The sequence below is a fragment of the Heptranchias perlo genome, chromosome 7 (genome assembly GCF_035084215.1).
Source record: "Heptranchias perlo isolate sHepPer1 chromosome 7, sHepPer1.hap1, whole genome shotgun sequence".
Lineage (NCBI taxonomy): Eukaryota > Metazoa > Chordata > Chondrichthyes > Hexanchiformes > Hexanchidae > Heptranchias > Heptranchias perlo.
The window spans coordinates 48,738,145-48,750,773 of record NC_090331.1 but is presented as its reverse complement, the minus strand read 5'-3'; the positions used below and the strand labels follow the sequence as shown (position 1 = coordinate 48,750,773).

The window sequence follows — 12,629 nt, the reverse complement described above, 5'->3', positions numbered from 1 at the left end:
CTACCTGTTGCAGATGCATCTGCCCATGACAGTATTGGTAGGAGTGACCACTGCACAGTCCTTGTGGAGACGAAGTCCCGTCTTCACACTGAGGACACCATCCATCATGTTGTGTGGCATTATCACCATGCTAAATGGGATAGATTCAGAACAGAGCTAGCAGCTCAAAACTGGGCATCCATGAGGTGCTGTGGGCCATCAGCAGCAGCAGAATTGTATTCCAGCACAATCTGTAACCTCACAGCCCAACACATCCCTCAATCTACCATTACCATCAAGCCAGGAGATCAATGAGGTGTGCAGCAGAGCATGCCAGGAGCAGCACTAGGTGTCCCTAAAAATGAGGTGCCAACCTGGTGAGGCTACAACACAGGACTACATGCATGCTAAACAGCAGAAGCAGCATGCGATAGACAGAGCTAATCGATCCCACAACCAATGGATCAGATCAAAGCTCTGCAGTCCTGCCACATCCAGTTGTGAATGGTGGTGGACAATTAAACAACTAACGGGAGGAGGAGGCTCCGTGAACAACCCCATCCGCAATGATAGCAGAGCCCAGCACGTGAGTTTAAAAGACAAGGCTGAAGCATTTGCAACCATCTTCAGCCAGAAGTGCCGAGTAGATGATCCATCTTGGCCTCCTCCCGATATCCCCACCATCACAGAAGCCAGTCTTTAGCCAATTCGATTCAGTCCACGTGATATCAAGAAAAGGCTGAGTGCACTGCATACAGCAAAGGCTATGGGTCCCGACAACATCCCGGCTGTAGTGCTAAAGACTTGTGCTCCAGAACTAGCCGCACCTCTAGCCAAGCTGTTCCAGTACAGCTACAACACTGGCATCTACCCAACAATGTGGAAAATTGCCCAGGTATGTCCGGTCTACAAAAAGCACGACAAATTCAATCCAGCCAATTACTACCCCATCAGTCTACTCTCAATCATCAACAAAGTGATGGAAGGTGTCGTCGACAGTGCTATCAAGCGGCACTTACTCACCAATAACCTGCTCACCAATGCTCAGTTTGGGTTCTGCCAGGACCACTTGGCTCCAGACCTCATTACAGTCTTGATCCAAACATGGACAAAAGAGCTGAATTCCAGAGGTGAGGTGAGAGTGACTGCTCTTGACATCAAGGCAGCATTTGACCGAGTGTGGCACCAAGGAGCCCAAGTAAAATTGAAGTCAATGGGAATCAGGGGGAAAACTCTCCAGTGGCTGGAGTCATACCTAGCACAAAGGAAGGTAGTAGTGGTTGTTGGAGGCCAATCATCTGAGCCCCAGGACATTGCTGCAGGAGTTCCTCAGGGCAGTGTCCTAGGCCCAACTATCTTCAGCTGCTTCATCAATGACCTTCCCTCCATCATAAGGTCAGAAGTGGGGATGTTTGCTGATGATTGCACAGTGTTCAGTTCCATTCGTAACCTCATAGATAATGAAGCAGTCCGTGCCCGCATGCAGCAAGACCTGGACAACATCCAGGCTTGGGCTGATAAGTGGCAAGTAACATTCACACCAGACAAGTGCCAGGCAATGACCCTCTCCAACAAGAGAGAGTCTAACAACCTCCCCTTGACATTCAACGGCATTACCATCGCTGAATCCCCCACCATCAACATCCTGGGGGTCACCATTGACCAGAAGCTTAACTGGACCAGCCACATAAATACTGTGGCTACAAGAGCAGGTCAAAGGCTGGGTGTTCTGCGGTGAGTGACTCACCTCCTGACTCCCCAAAGCCTTTCCACCATTTACAAGGCACAAGTCAGGAGTGTGATGGAATACTCTCCACTTGCCTGGATAAGTGCAGCTCCAACAACACTCAAGAAGCTCGACACCATCCAGGACAAAGCAGCCCGCTTGATTGGCACTCTATCCACCACCTTAAACATTCACTCCCTTCACCACCGGTGCACCTTGACTGCAGTGTGTACCATCCACAGGATGCACTGCAGCAACTCGTCAAGGCTTCTTTGACAGCACCTCCCAAACCCGCGATCTCTACCACCTAGAAGGACAAGGGCAGCAGGCGCATGGGAACCATGCACATTCCCTTCCAAGTCACACACCACCCTGACTTGGAAATATATCGCTGTTCCTTCTTCGTTGCTGGGTCAAAATCCTGGAACTCCCTACCTAACAGCACTGTGGGATTACCTTCATCACACGGACTGCAGTGGTTCAAGAAGGCTGCTCACCACCACCTTCTCAAGGGCAATAAATGCTGGCCTCGCCAGCGACGCCCACATCCCATGAATGAATTTTTAAAAATCACTTAATTTCACCAAAATCAGGTCTCTCTCCTCGACGTGCTGTTTACCAGCGATGACTCCCGCCTCAATCAGGTCCTGATATTGGACCTTCAGAACCATCTCAGCTCCCAGTTCTTTTTGACCCTCTGCTCCTTAATTTATTTTAACTTGCTTTTAACTGTCTCCGTCCATTTTTATTTCCTTTCTGCATTTTTGAACTTCTTTTAATCATTAAGTTATCTGGGATCAGGCCTCTAGACTGTTTCAACTGACCCCTGCCCCAGCCCTGGCTAATGTCACCAGCACAAGTGTTTGGTGATTGTGTTGTAACTATGGAGACATGCTACCAGCATTTTTGCTTTCCATCCATTTCTCAAGTATTCATCTTGCATTGCTGTAATTGATCTGGGAAAATATACCAATAAGAAGTTTGGGGTTTTGTTTGGGCACAGGGATAGGAGAGTACAGAAAACAATCACCTGTTCCTTGTAATATAGAAGTAAAAAAGACAAATTTAAAATGTAGTTCAAAACTTAGCAGGTTTACATTTGTGAAGCAGCATGTGCCAAATCATTCTCACTAGTTCCAACTGCTAGCGGTGACTGGTGTTGAGTGAAAACAGCAGTTGAACAAAATCATGAAGATGTCTGAAGCTGATAGGTGTTGACTTTTTATAATCCATTGTCTTCCATAATTAGTAATACAACACATCACGTAAAACATTTCAACGCAATTTAAAAGTATTTGTGCTGAAAATCTGTGCGAGTTTTTTGTATATCTGGACTTTCCAGTTTAATGTTACATTTACGTTACAAATAGCTTCAAGAAATGATTCTAAGCAGTACTATAGCCTACCACTTTCAGGGACTTCCATGTTGAGGAATCTGCCGTGTTTACAGGGGGGTGGATTCTACAGCATAACACCATCACAAAAAGAACTGCACATGTGCAAACTTGCACAGCTGCAATTATTATTAAGTCATAGTTTCATGATTTTATTTGATGGTAGTCAGAGCTTCCCAATGGCCGAGGTCATCAAGTGCAAAAATGCAGTGCAAGGCTGGAGGGGCTGGCTGTGCTGCCCAACCTGATGGTAACTGGATAAATAGCAACATTCTTCCTCCAGTGGCAGTATTTATATTGCCATCAAGCATGGTATTAACTCTGTGGGCAGCAGCACCACCTCATCTACCTTACAGCACTGCTGCTGAAGTTAGGCCTATTACTGGCAGTGATGCTGCTGGAAGGTAAATTCAGGACAAGACTGAGCAGTTGGCAAATGTGCAAAAGAACTGCTTCTGTGTCTCAAGCTCATTTAAGTATCATTAAAAATGGTTGAGCTTCCTTGATGACTCAACCAGTTACGGCAGTGAGTAGTTGAACCATATAAACCAGGAAGGCCACAGCTTCAATTTCCAGGCTATGCTGAGTCTGCTGATTTCGGCCACGATGGTGGAAGAGATGCTACAATCATCTTCACCGCCTCTGGGTTATGGAGGAGATGAAGAAAAAAAAAATCAGGAATCCTGCTGCCAATTGTTGTCCATTGACATCTGCAAGAAGGTGAATGTGTGTGGATGATGAATGAGAACACAATTGGGCTCGACTGTGATGCTCTATGTGGTCAAATTGCCCGTCAACATTCACTGTCTGGTCTTAACGTGAATAATGAAAGCTTGGCAAGGTACCAGAGGGAACATGGTGCCCACAAACCATATCCCAGTGAGGAGTTTCAAGGACAGGAGGAGGAGGGGACAAAGTTAACGGGAAAGAAGAAGAAAAAAATGGCTGCTTGAACTTTGGAGGAAAACTAATTTACATGAATAGCTAGGCTCGCAAAAAATGCAAATCAATCCCACAGTGTTAATGCAAATGATATTTTGTCTAACAAATGCTGATGACTCAGAGGAATCAAAATGGTCACTTACAGTTCGAGAACTAAGATATAGCTGGTAGGAAACTCGAACGTATCACATATTGCAGGAAATTGTGGGTGTTGTAGATTTAGTAAGATAGCTGCCTCATGAGCTACTTGATCTTTCTTCTTCATTTTTTTGCTGATAAACTTAACAGCTACTTCTCTTTTGGTTGATTTTTGTATACATTTCTTCACCACAGAGAAACGACCCCTGCAATACAGAACAGTATTAAAAACACAAGTAGAAAGGCACAATGACATAAATGAGATCCCAAGTCGTTTGGAGTCCTGCATCTTACAAATTGTGGGAACATGTTCACTTCAACAGACTGTGAATGGGTTCAGTAAGTATTACTTGCTGGTTCAGGACTGTGTGTTTATCACTTGGTTTATGTATTTATTGTGAACACTTGCAAATGTTCCATGACGTTGCTGACGGTGAGTTGGAAGATACTCTGTTTAATAACAATGGGGGCGTTTATGCCATATGGGTATAACATCAGGGCCATTGATTTACTGACTAATTACTATTCCATTCAAATTGAATGGCAATCCTTGAATTTTGTTGGTGCTTTGGGGATTGAGTTCCACAGATCTAAAAATTATAAATGGGTGGCCTTCATTTTATATGTAATCTTTTACCTATCTATTTAATTTTTATTCCTTACCAGTTTTAAAACTAAAAATACAAAGCAAGATGGTAAGCAAGATTTACCAGATGGGCCACAAAATTCTGTGGCTGTTCTGGTGTACTTCCACTGTAACTTTGGCAGGAGTCCATTGGACCAGCTGAAAACTAGGCCAGGACTGGGATATGCTGCATCCTTCCCTTACGTCCAAATATCCTGTATGGCCTATTGTGGATGGAGCCTTTGTTTGCCCAGACATGCCCATCGTTGTAAGGGGACAGAGACTTCCCACATCAGGGGTTCCCATCCCTGGCCTTCAGAGGGACCTGGCGTATGGTTTTTGGAGGAATGCCTGGTCTAACAAGACCCACCTCCCCAAGCACCAGTGGTGGTGAGGCCCACTTGGGAGTCCAGGTCAGAATTTAGGTCTGAACCGCTAAATTAGTTTTTTCAAAAAAACTAATTTTAAAGCAGCCCTTTTCAGGGGTGGGGGTTCTGTGGACACCGCTATGTTGTTTCTGATAGGGACCCTGACACCCCATCCTGGGCTCAGGCACCCACATTGCACTTTCCAGATGTTTTTAATATAATGAACACCCTAGATGCACTCCCAGTGACATGGCTGCCTTCCATTCGCAGTTAATTAGTAAAGCTCTTCTGACCCTGGAAATTTTGCCAGGGTCAGTTGTGAAGGTTCCCAGCAGGCACTGTTTTCTATCAATAAGGATCTTTATGCAATAGAGGGAATAACGTCAGAGTCATTGAGCGACAGTGACTGAATAAGTCAAATATCATTTTTATTTAAATACATTCTGCGATTTTTACTGGTGCTTTGGGGATTCAATTTCAAAACTCTGACAATTATTCCGTGTAAACGGCAGCCTTTATATTTTATATGTATTCCATTTACCTATGTATTTAATATTTATCCCTTACTAGTTTTAAAGTTGACAATACACAGCAAGATGGTCTGCAAGATTTAGCAATATGGGAGGGAAAAGGGGTGCAGGAGCAGTTCTGGGCTTTGGCAGCACTGAGGTGGAGATTCAGGAGTTTGACAGTACTGCAGTGAGGCTGCTGAAGTTTGGCAGCATGGGGGAAGGGTCTTTTGATCTGGCATCACTGTGGGGGGGGGCGCGGAGTTTGGGACAGCTGGGAGTTGAATGTGAGGTTTTACTCACTGGTGGATTCCTGGTGTGTGTCAGCATAGAGAGGAGAGACAGGGCATGGGCCCTACTCCAATGGTTGGGGGGAGGTCCTACGTCCAGCAACACTAATTTGTGACTTTCTAAATAATCTCTGTAAATATCGAATTTGGGTATTTTGTGAATTGGTTCCTGGGTGTGTATTTCTGTGTCTGTTTCTGTCTCTGTCTCCCTCTCACAGCTACAGTATAAGAAAATGTAAACATTCCAATTGCCAACTATCAACAAAACATAGGTAGTAATTAGACCTTTCAAAATTCAATTCATTTGTTTCTTGTTTGATAAAACAAATGAAATGAGGAAAGACACTGTCTCTCGCTTTCTTTCTCTGTCTCTCCGTGTGACATCTATTAGGAATTTGAATGCATGCATTTTCTAACTGTCAAAATAACATGATAATCAAATGAGATAGTTCGAAGCTGCTTCCTTCAAAATTTAACTAACTTTTTGAAAAATGATTTCAATTACAATGAGGAAAAACAACTTGTGGGTGATTTTCAACTGTAGGCTGCCCATTTCTTGCCTGGAAAACAGGTGACCAGCAAATGAAAGTCGGGATGTGGGGAGTGGTTGGGGGGACCTCGGTCATCCCATTAACACCCATGGCCCGCCTGATACAATTTTCAGGTGGTCCTGTAAATGGACAAGCAGTCCATCTGCTTGAAACAGTTATAGTACTCCCATTGCAATTTTCAGGTTCAAATGGGTGGAGTATGCCCGCTCTACCCAGTTGTACCAGGTGTCGGGTGGCCTAACTAGCAGGAGTCTGTTCACAGAACGGCCCAGATAACATTTATTTATTTTTCTGGTGGGGCCTGGAGAAGCTGAAGTGTCCTCCTGGGCCCCCAAAAAAACCCTGGCCTGCTGCTGGCCTGTTCGAGCCCCCCAACCCTGGGATTGCCACCCCATCCAGGCCCAACCTGCCAAATGTCGCAGTGTGGTAGCTAGCTGATTTCCCAAACTCCCAGAACCGGCATGCTGCAGCGGGGCACCCACTTTGCGCCTGCAGCTCACCGGCAGCATGCTAAAAAGGCTCGGGCTTCACGCTGGCACAAATGGGCAGGCAAAGCGGCTGCTCCGCCAACTTTGCACCCGTGTTGGGTACTACTTTAAAATCAGGTTTTTGTGTCTCTTTAAACTTAATGGGCCAAAATTTACAGTCAAGATAACAGTGAGGCTAATGGCACTCACTGTTAGTTGTGCTCAAATTGGACAGCAACTTCTGGCGAGGACAGATGTGTGGTTAAACGTGAAAATCCGGAAGTTGCTGTCCGAGATGCACCGCTCCACCATCAGCTTTGCGAAAACGACATCTCACCATCTGACTCACCGATCAAATACATTGAACGGCGTGAAGTTCCAGTACTACGCGACACGAAAAGTTGCGGCTGGTCTGATGCGATGTGAGGAGCCTGTCTTGCCGACATTTAAAGTTTGCGCATATTTAATTAAGCCTGAATTCAGACCGTGGGAGCTTTTTAGCTGTCAGAGACTTTTTCACATCGTTCACCTGACGAAGGAGGAAGCCTCCGAAAGCTTGTGAATTTAAAATAAAATTGCTGGACTATAACTTGGTGTTGTAAAATTGTTTACAATTGTAGAAAACAACTGTGAGATCCGAGTGTCGGATTTTTTCAAATTTTTTTCACATAAAGAGCTGTCTGAGACGCAGCCAGCAGTGCCAAGGATCTGGGTTTTTGACGCTGGTCGGCGAAGTTACAGTAGGATGCTGTGAGACCGCTTTCTGCCTCCTATCTCCGCAGTCCTAAGGCTGACCATGTTCGTTCCACAACTGGTGCTAGGGTGGGCCGAGAGGCACCGAATGATACCAGAACAAACTCGGTTGGACACCAAATGGTGGCCCCTGAAACCTAACAAAGTCAGTCAATTTAAAATGCGGGGAGTAGTGCTGCCGCCAGCCGCCATTTGATCAGACTTTTTTTTGGTCAATTCCAAACACCACTCAGGTGCCCAGTATAGGGCGCCACGCTGTTTTGATCTCCTGCTGACAGCAACTTGCCGTGTAAAACCTCATGAAAGTCTATGGGCAAGTGCAAGTCTAATGAATGGCGGGCACCGTTTGTTTGCCACTTACAGTAAATTCTGGCCCTATTTATTTTCTAAAGTTCATAAAGCACAAAATAAAAGTTACGACAGGTGTTTAATCACTGGTCTGTCTTTTCTTCAATCAGACTCACTCATTCATACATATTATATACATGTGTATTACACACAAAGCCTCTCTGTTTAATAAACAAATGCAGCCCCTCTGTTTAATAAATAAATGCAAGGTAAATTTTACCTGAATAAAGATTTTGAAATTTGTCCTCTAGCTTTTCTTCAAATAATTTTGAAAAACTTGAGCAGAAACTAAATAAAAATATTCCATCACGAAAGCTGACTGAACTGCACTGATGCATTCTGGGAAATTCAGCACACTGCACATGCTTAGACTGAACAATCCAAATTCAGCTCACAGCATCACAGCTCTGGGCAAAAATATCAAGTCCAAGCCCAGGCTTTTGGGAGAAGCTGAGACCTTTAAGTTAAAACCTTGAAGGCATTAAAAGTTGCAAAAGATAATTCAACGGATAAAGTTAATCATGTTTTTGTGAAAGATGTAAGTTTAAACCCTTATTTTCAACAATAGATAATTCAATTACTGAGAAGAAATGGTAGATGACATTGTTTCAGGAAGAAATAATACTATAAACACCAATCATAAACAGTAATAACACCGAACAATCAGAAAACTCCTGAATGAGACTTCAGACAGGACAGACACAAAAAAAGTATTAAATATATCTCCATTCAAATAAAAAAATCCAAACAGATTTATACAACTAAATGTCCCATAATAGGAACATAGGAACAGGAATAGGCTGTTCAGCCCCTCGAGCCTGTTCCACCATTCTATTAGATCATGGCTAATCTATACCTCAACTCCATTGACCCGCGTTGCTCCATAACCCCGGATACCTTTATCTAACAAAAATCTATCTCAGTTTTGAATTTTTCAACTGACCTAGCCTCAACAGCTTTTTGAGGGAGAGAGCAGTTTCTTATCAGCATAATATTTCTTATTCTGATAAGAATCCGCTGCAAGGAGAGGTTGCAATGTCTGAGGCCCTCAAAGGTTTCTGCTCTAAAAATTGCTCTCTTGGTAGCCTAGTGGATAAAGGCACAAACTCTGCAGACCAGAAGATCTCAGGTTTGTTCTTAGTCTCTCCTACGTTAGCTGATCTCAGCTGGGGCACTACAAATCAGCCTTAGTGCTCCTGCAGTAAGGAGGATAAGCAGTCTGAGAAGAAGAAAAAAATGAACAGATATATATAATTAAATGCCTCATAACATACCTTTTGCTGAAACAAAACTGTAATTTAAGAGACTGTCATATGGTACCAGGCTTAAGGGCCATCCAATTAGGCCGTAAATAATTCTTACTCAAACTGCAGTCAGCTCTGCATATTCTCTAAAGATTTATCATACACATTTTGAAAACTACACACAAGTGCACAGAGTTCTGCAGGATTAATTTATGGATGAAAAGAAATACATTCTGCAAAAGGTCCCAAATGTTTTGAAAATCTATGAAACCCTTCAACTTGTAGTATGCCAAAATCTTCATATAGACATTGAGTCCCAAAGTATTTTCTCATTTAATATAAGACTGTTGTAATGTATTCAAAATGTATTAAACAGAGTTGATTTTATTTGTGGAAAACATGATTGGCATCACTCATATATAAGAAAGCTGGTACGGCCAAACAGAGAACAAATTTGGGCCAGACAACAAATATAGGAACATAGTTGGATATCAGCTTTTAGTGAACGAAAATGCACTGGTCAAGGGATCTGGGTGCAATATACCCTTCCTCCCAAATCTTTAAAATCACCTTTGTAATCCAGATTTACACTACCTTCCAATTTCAAATAGTTCTGTGTAAGCAGATTCAAAGTTATCCTTCCATGGAATTCTTGAGTCATCACTTGTAGACTCTGAGTAGAGATCAAAAGCAATTAGGAGGAGCTTCTGAGAAGCAAACTATGAGTTAGGATTGATTCAGTTGACTTAATAGTAAATCAAACAATGAATGACACTGAGAGCAATTATGCCAAAAGCTGTGATGGTCCACTAGCTGATCTGGCTTAGAACAATTAAACTCACCAGATAAACTGCTAGTTGAATTGGTTAGAGTTAGTTATAGATTGGACAGAAAGGATGATTGTAAATCAGGGTCAAAAATTTACAATTATCTGAAAGTGGGTAATTAGTTCTCAACTTAGTTCTACTAACCTTTGCTTGATTTGGGATCAGACAAACTTAATGTTATCTTCCTGCAGGAAAATGGAAGCTTGGAGTTGAGCTTTCATTGTGTTACTGAGCAGGAGGAAGCAATAATGATCCTTAGTTGGTGAGATTTGACCCTTATTTGTTTAGAATTTGGGTTTGGATTCAGTATGACTGAGTTGTTCTCACATTCTTATTAACAAATCTCTTATAACTGCAACATTACTGGACCATTAACAGTAATATTTCATGGGTTGCAAGATTTCAGCATCATATCTAGAAAAGTGATATTCCACATTTTTTTCAGACAGGTATATTATTTACTTAAATCTTTTCATTTAGAAATAAATATCAAGAACAGAAATGATAAAGTTCTCTAATCCTCAGTAAATTAATATTTCATATTCAGAATTGCTCTCAGTGACCATTTCCTTACACATTTGGGTAATTAGAACTCAGCTGCACTTACCATTGCTGCAAGACAGTGTTACAAAATCAGATGGCTCACTTGGTGAGCTGATTCCCCAGGGGTTACTTGCACTGACTCGGAACTGGTACTGACAGCCTGGAATCAGGTCCTCAATCACAAGGTAGGTGTCCAAAGTGGATGCTACTGATTGCTGCCATGCCAGTGATCCTAAACATTGAAGGACTCCAATATTATTTTTTCCATTTCAGTGCAAGTACTTGTCTTTTGTCAAGTATATTATTATTTTCAATAAAAAATTCACAAGGCATCTAAGCTAACATAGCAGGTACATTGCTGAATGTTACCGTTTAGCTGACTAAACTGAGAAATTGTGAGTAACCATTGCCAAACGTATGGTCCATTCACAGCAAAAAGCTACTAATTTTAACTTCTGCATTACATCACACAGTTTATGAATGGTCACACAAAAATTCTTATTTGTATCATTAGCACATTAAGACTATGTTTTGTTCAGAATTCAGTAAAAAGTTACAGTTTCAGAGTATTAGAACACATGGTAGATATAACCTGTAACCTGATAATTCATGCCTTCAAGGTGAAGTTAACAAAGAATGAGTCTAATGTGCCTATAAAACAGTGATAAAATGTATCTGACTGCTACCTAAACATTAGACTGACACTAAGCCTGAATTATATAAAATGGTAACATATTATGCCTAAACAAGGATGAGAACAGCCAGAATAATCCTTAGTTGAAATGGTATCTAACCTAAGTATATAAAAATGACACCAGTGAGGCCCCTTATTCTGGGAAATGAATGTGCACTGATTTCAACTGAGATCTTGTGGATAATTTGAATTACATGGGTACGGTAGCATTGTGGTTATGTTACTGGACTAGTAATCCAGAGGCCTGGACTAATGATCCAGAGTCATGAGTTCAAATCACGGCAGCTGGGGAATTTAAATTCAATTAATTAAATAAAAATCTGGAATGAAAAAAACTAGTACCAGTGATGGTGGCTATGAAACTACCGGATTGTCGTAAAAACCCAACTGGTTCACTAATGTCCTTTAGGGAAGGAAACCTGCCGTCCTTACCCGGTCTGGCCTATATATGACTCCAGATCCACAGCAATGTGGTTGATTCTTACTTGCCCTCTGAAATGGCCTAGCAATCTCGCTCAAGAAGGCGGCTCACCACCACCTTCTCAAGGGCAATTAGGGATGGGCAATAAATGCTGGCCTTGCCAGTGACGTCCACATCCCATGAACGAATAAAAAAAAATCTAGAAATTTGTACAGCAACAACAAAAGTTCTTCTAAGAAATATGTTTATAAGATCCTGGAAATTATTCTCAAAATGATAAAATAATAAAAGAAATATACAAGCTCCAATTTTTAAAAAGGTTACTACCATATGCGCACTTTAACACTTTAAAGAAACCTATTGCACGCTCGTAATCTTATTTCAATAATGTACTTTGAGCAATTGTGTGAAAATTTGACATTTTAAAGGATTAAATTAGTAATCACACATACAAAACGTTCTGACCACATAAAAAAATTAAGCATTAAAATCTAATATACCGAGGGCACAAGTAAATGTTTTCAAATAGAATCAAATTAGGGCACAGAGGAGGTCATTCAGCACATTGCATCTGTGCCAGTGCTAGCTCTTCAACTGGAGCTGTCTACTCTAATCCAATTCCATGCCCCTTCCTCATATCCTATTATAGTCTTTCTTTTCAAATACTTATCTAGTTCCTTTTTGAACTTATGTTCTAGACCCTGTAATTCCACACAGTGAATTGTGCCCCATTTGTGCCGATGAATCCTGATTGCAGTTGCTAATGCCCTGTAGAGATGAATCTTACAAAATGTTCTCGATTGGGGATCT

General features: G+C 42.0%; 1 protein-coding gene and 1 long non-coding RNA gene across 2 annotated transcripts in view; one reads left to right on the top strand and one right to left on the bottom strand.

The window, feature by feature from the left end:
- Window positions 1-12,629, bottom strand: part of kalrna (kalirin RhoGEF kinase a) — a 667,943-nt gene that overhangs the window by 4,644 nt on the left and 650,670 nt on the right. The window contains exons 56-58 of the mRNA XM_067987468.1: window positions 10,769-10,936; window positions 9,929-10,007; window positions 4,185-4,385 (exon numbers count right to left, since the gene is read on the bottom strand). Coding sequence (XP_067843569.1) covers window positions 4,185-4,385; window positions 9,929-10,007; window positions 10,769-10,936 — 448 coding nt within the window. The remainder of the gene's footprint in view (window positions 1-4,184; window positions 4,386-9,928; window positions 10,008-10,768; window positions 10,937-12,629) is intronic.
- Window positions 4,421-12,629, top strand: part of LOC137323684 (uncharacterized) — a 35,505-nt gene continuing 27,296 nt past the window's right edge. The window contains exon 1 of the long non-coding RNA XR_010963426.1: window positions 4,421-4,518. This is a non-coding gene — a long non-coding RNA (uncharacterized lncRNA). The remainder of the gene's footprint in view (window positions 4,519-12,629) is intronic.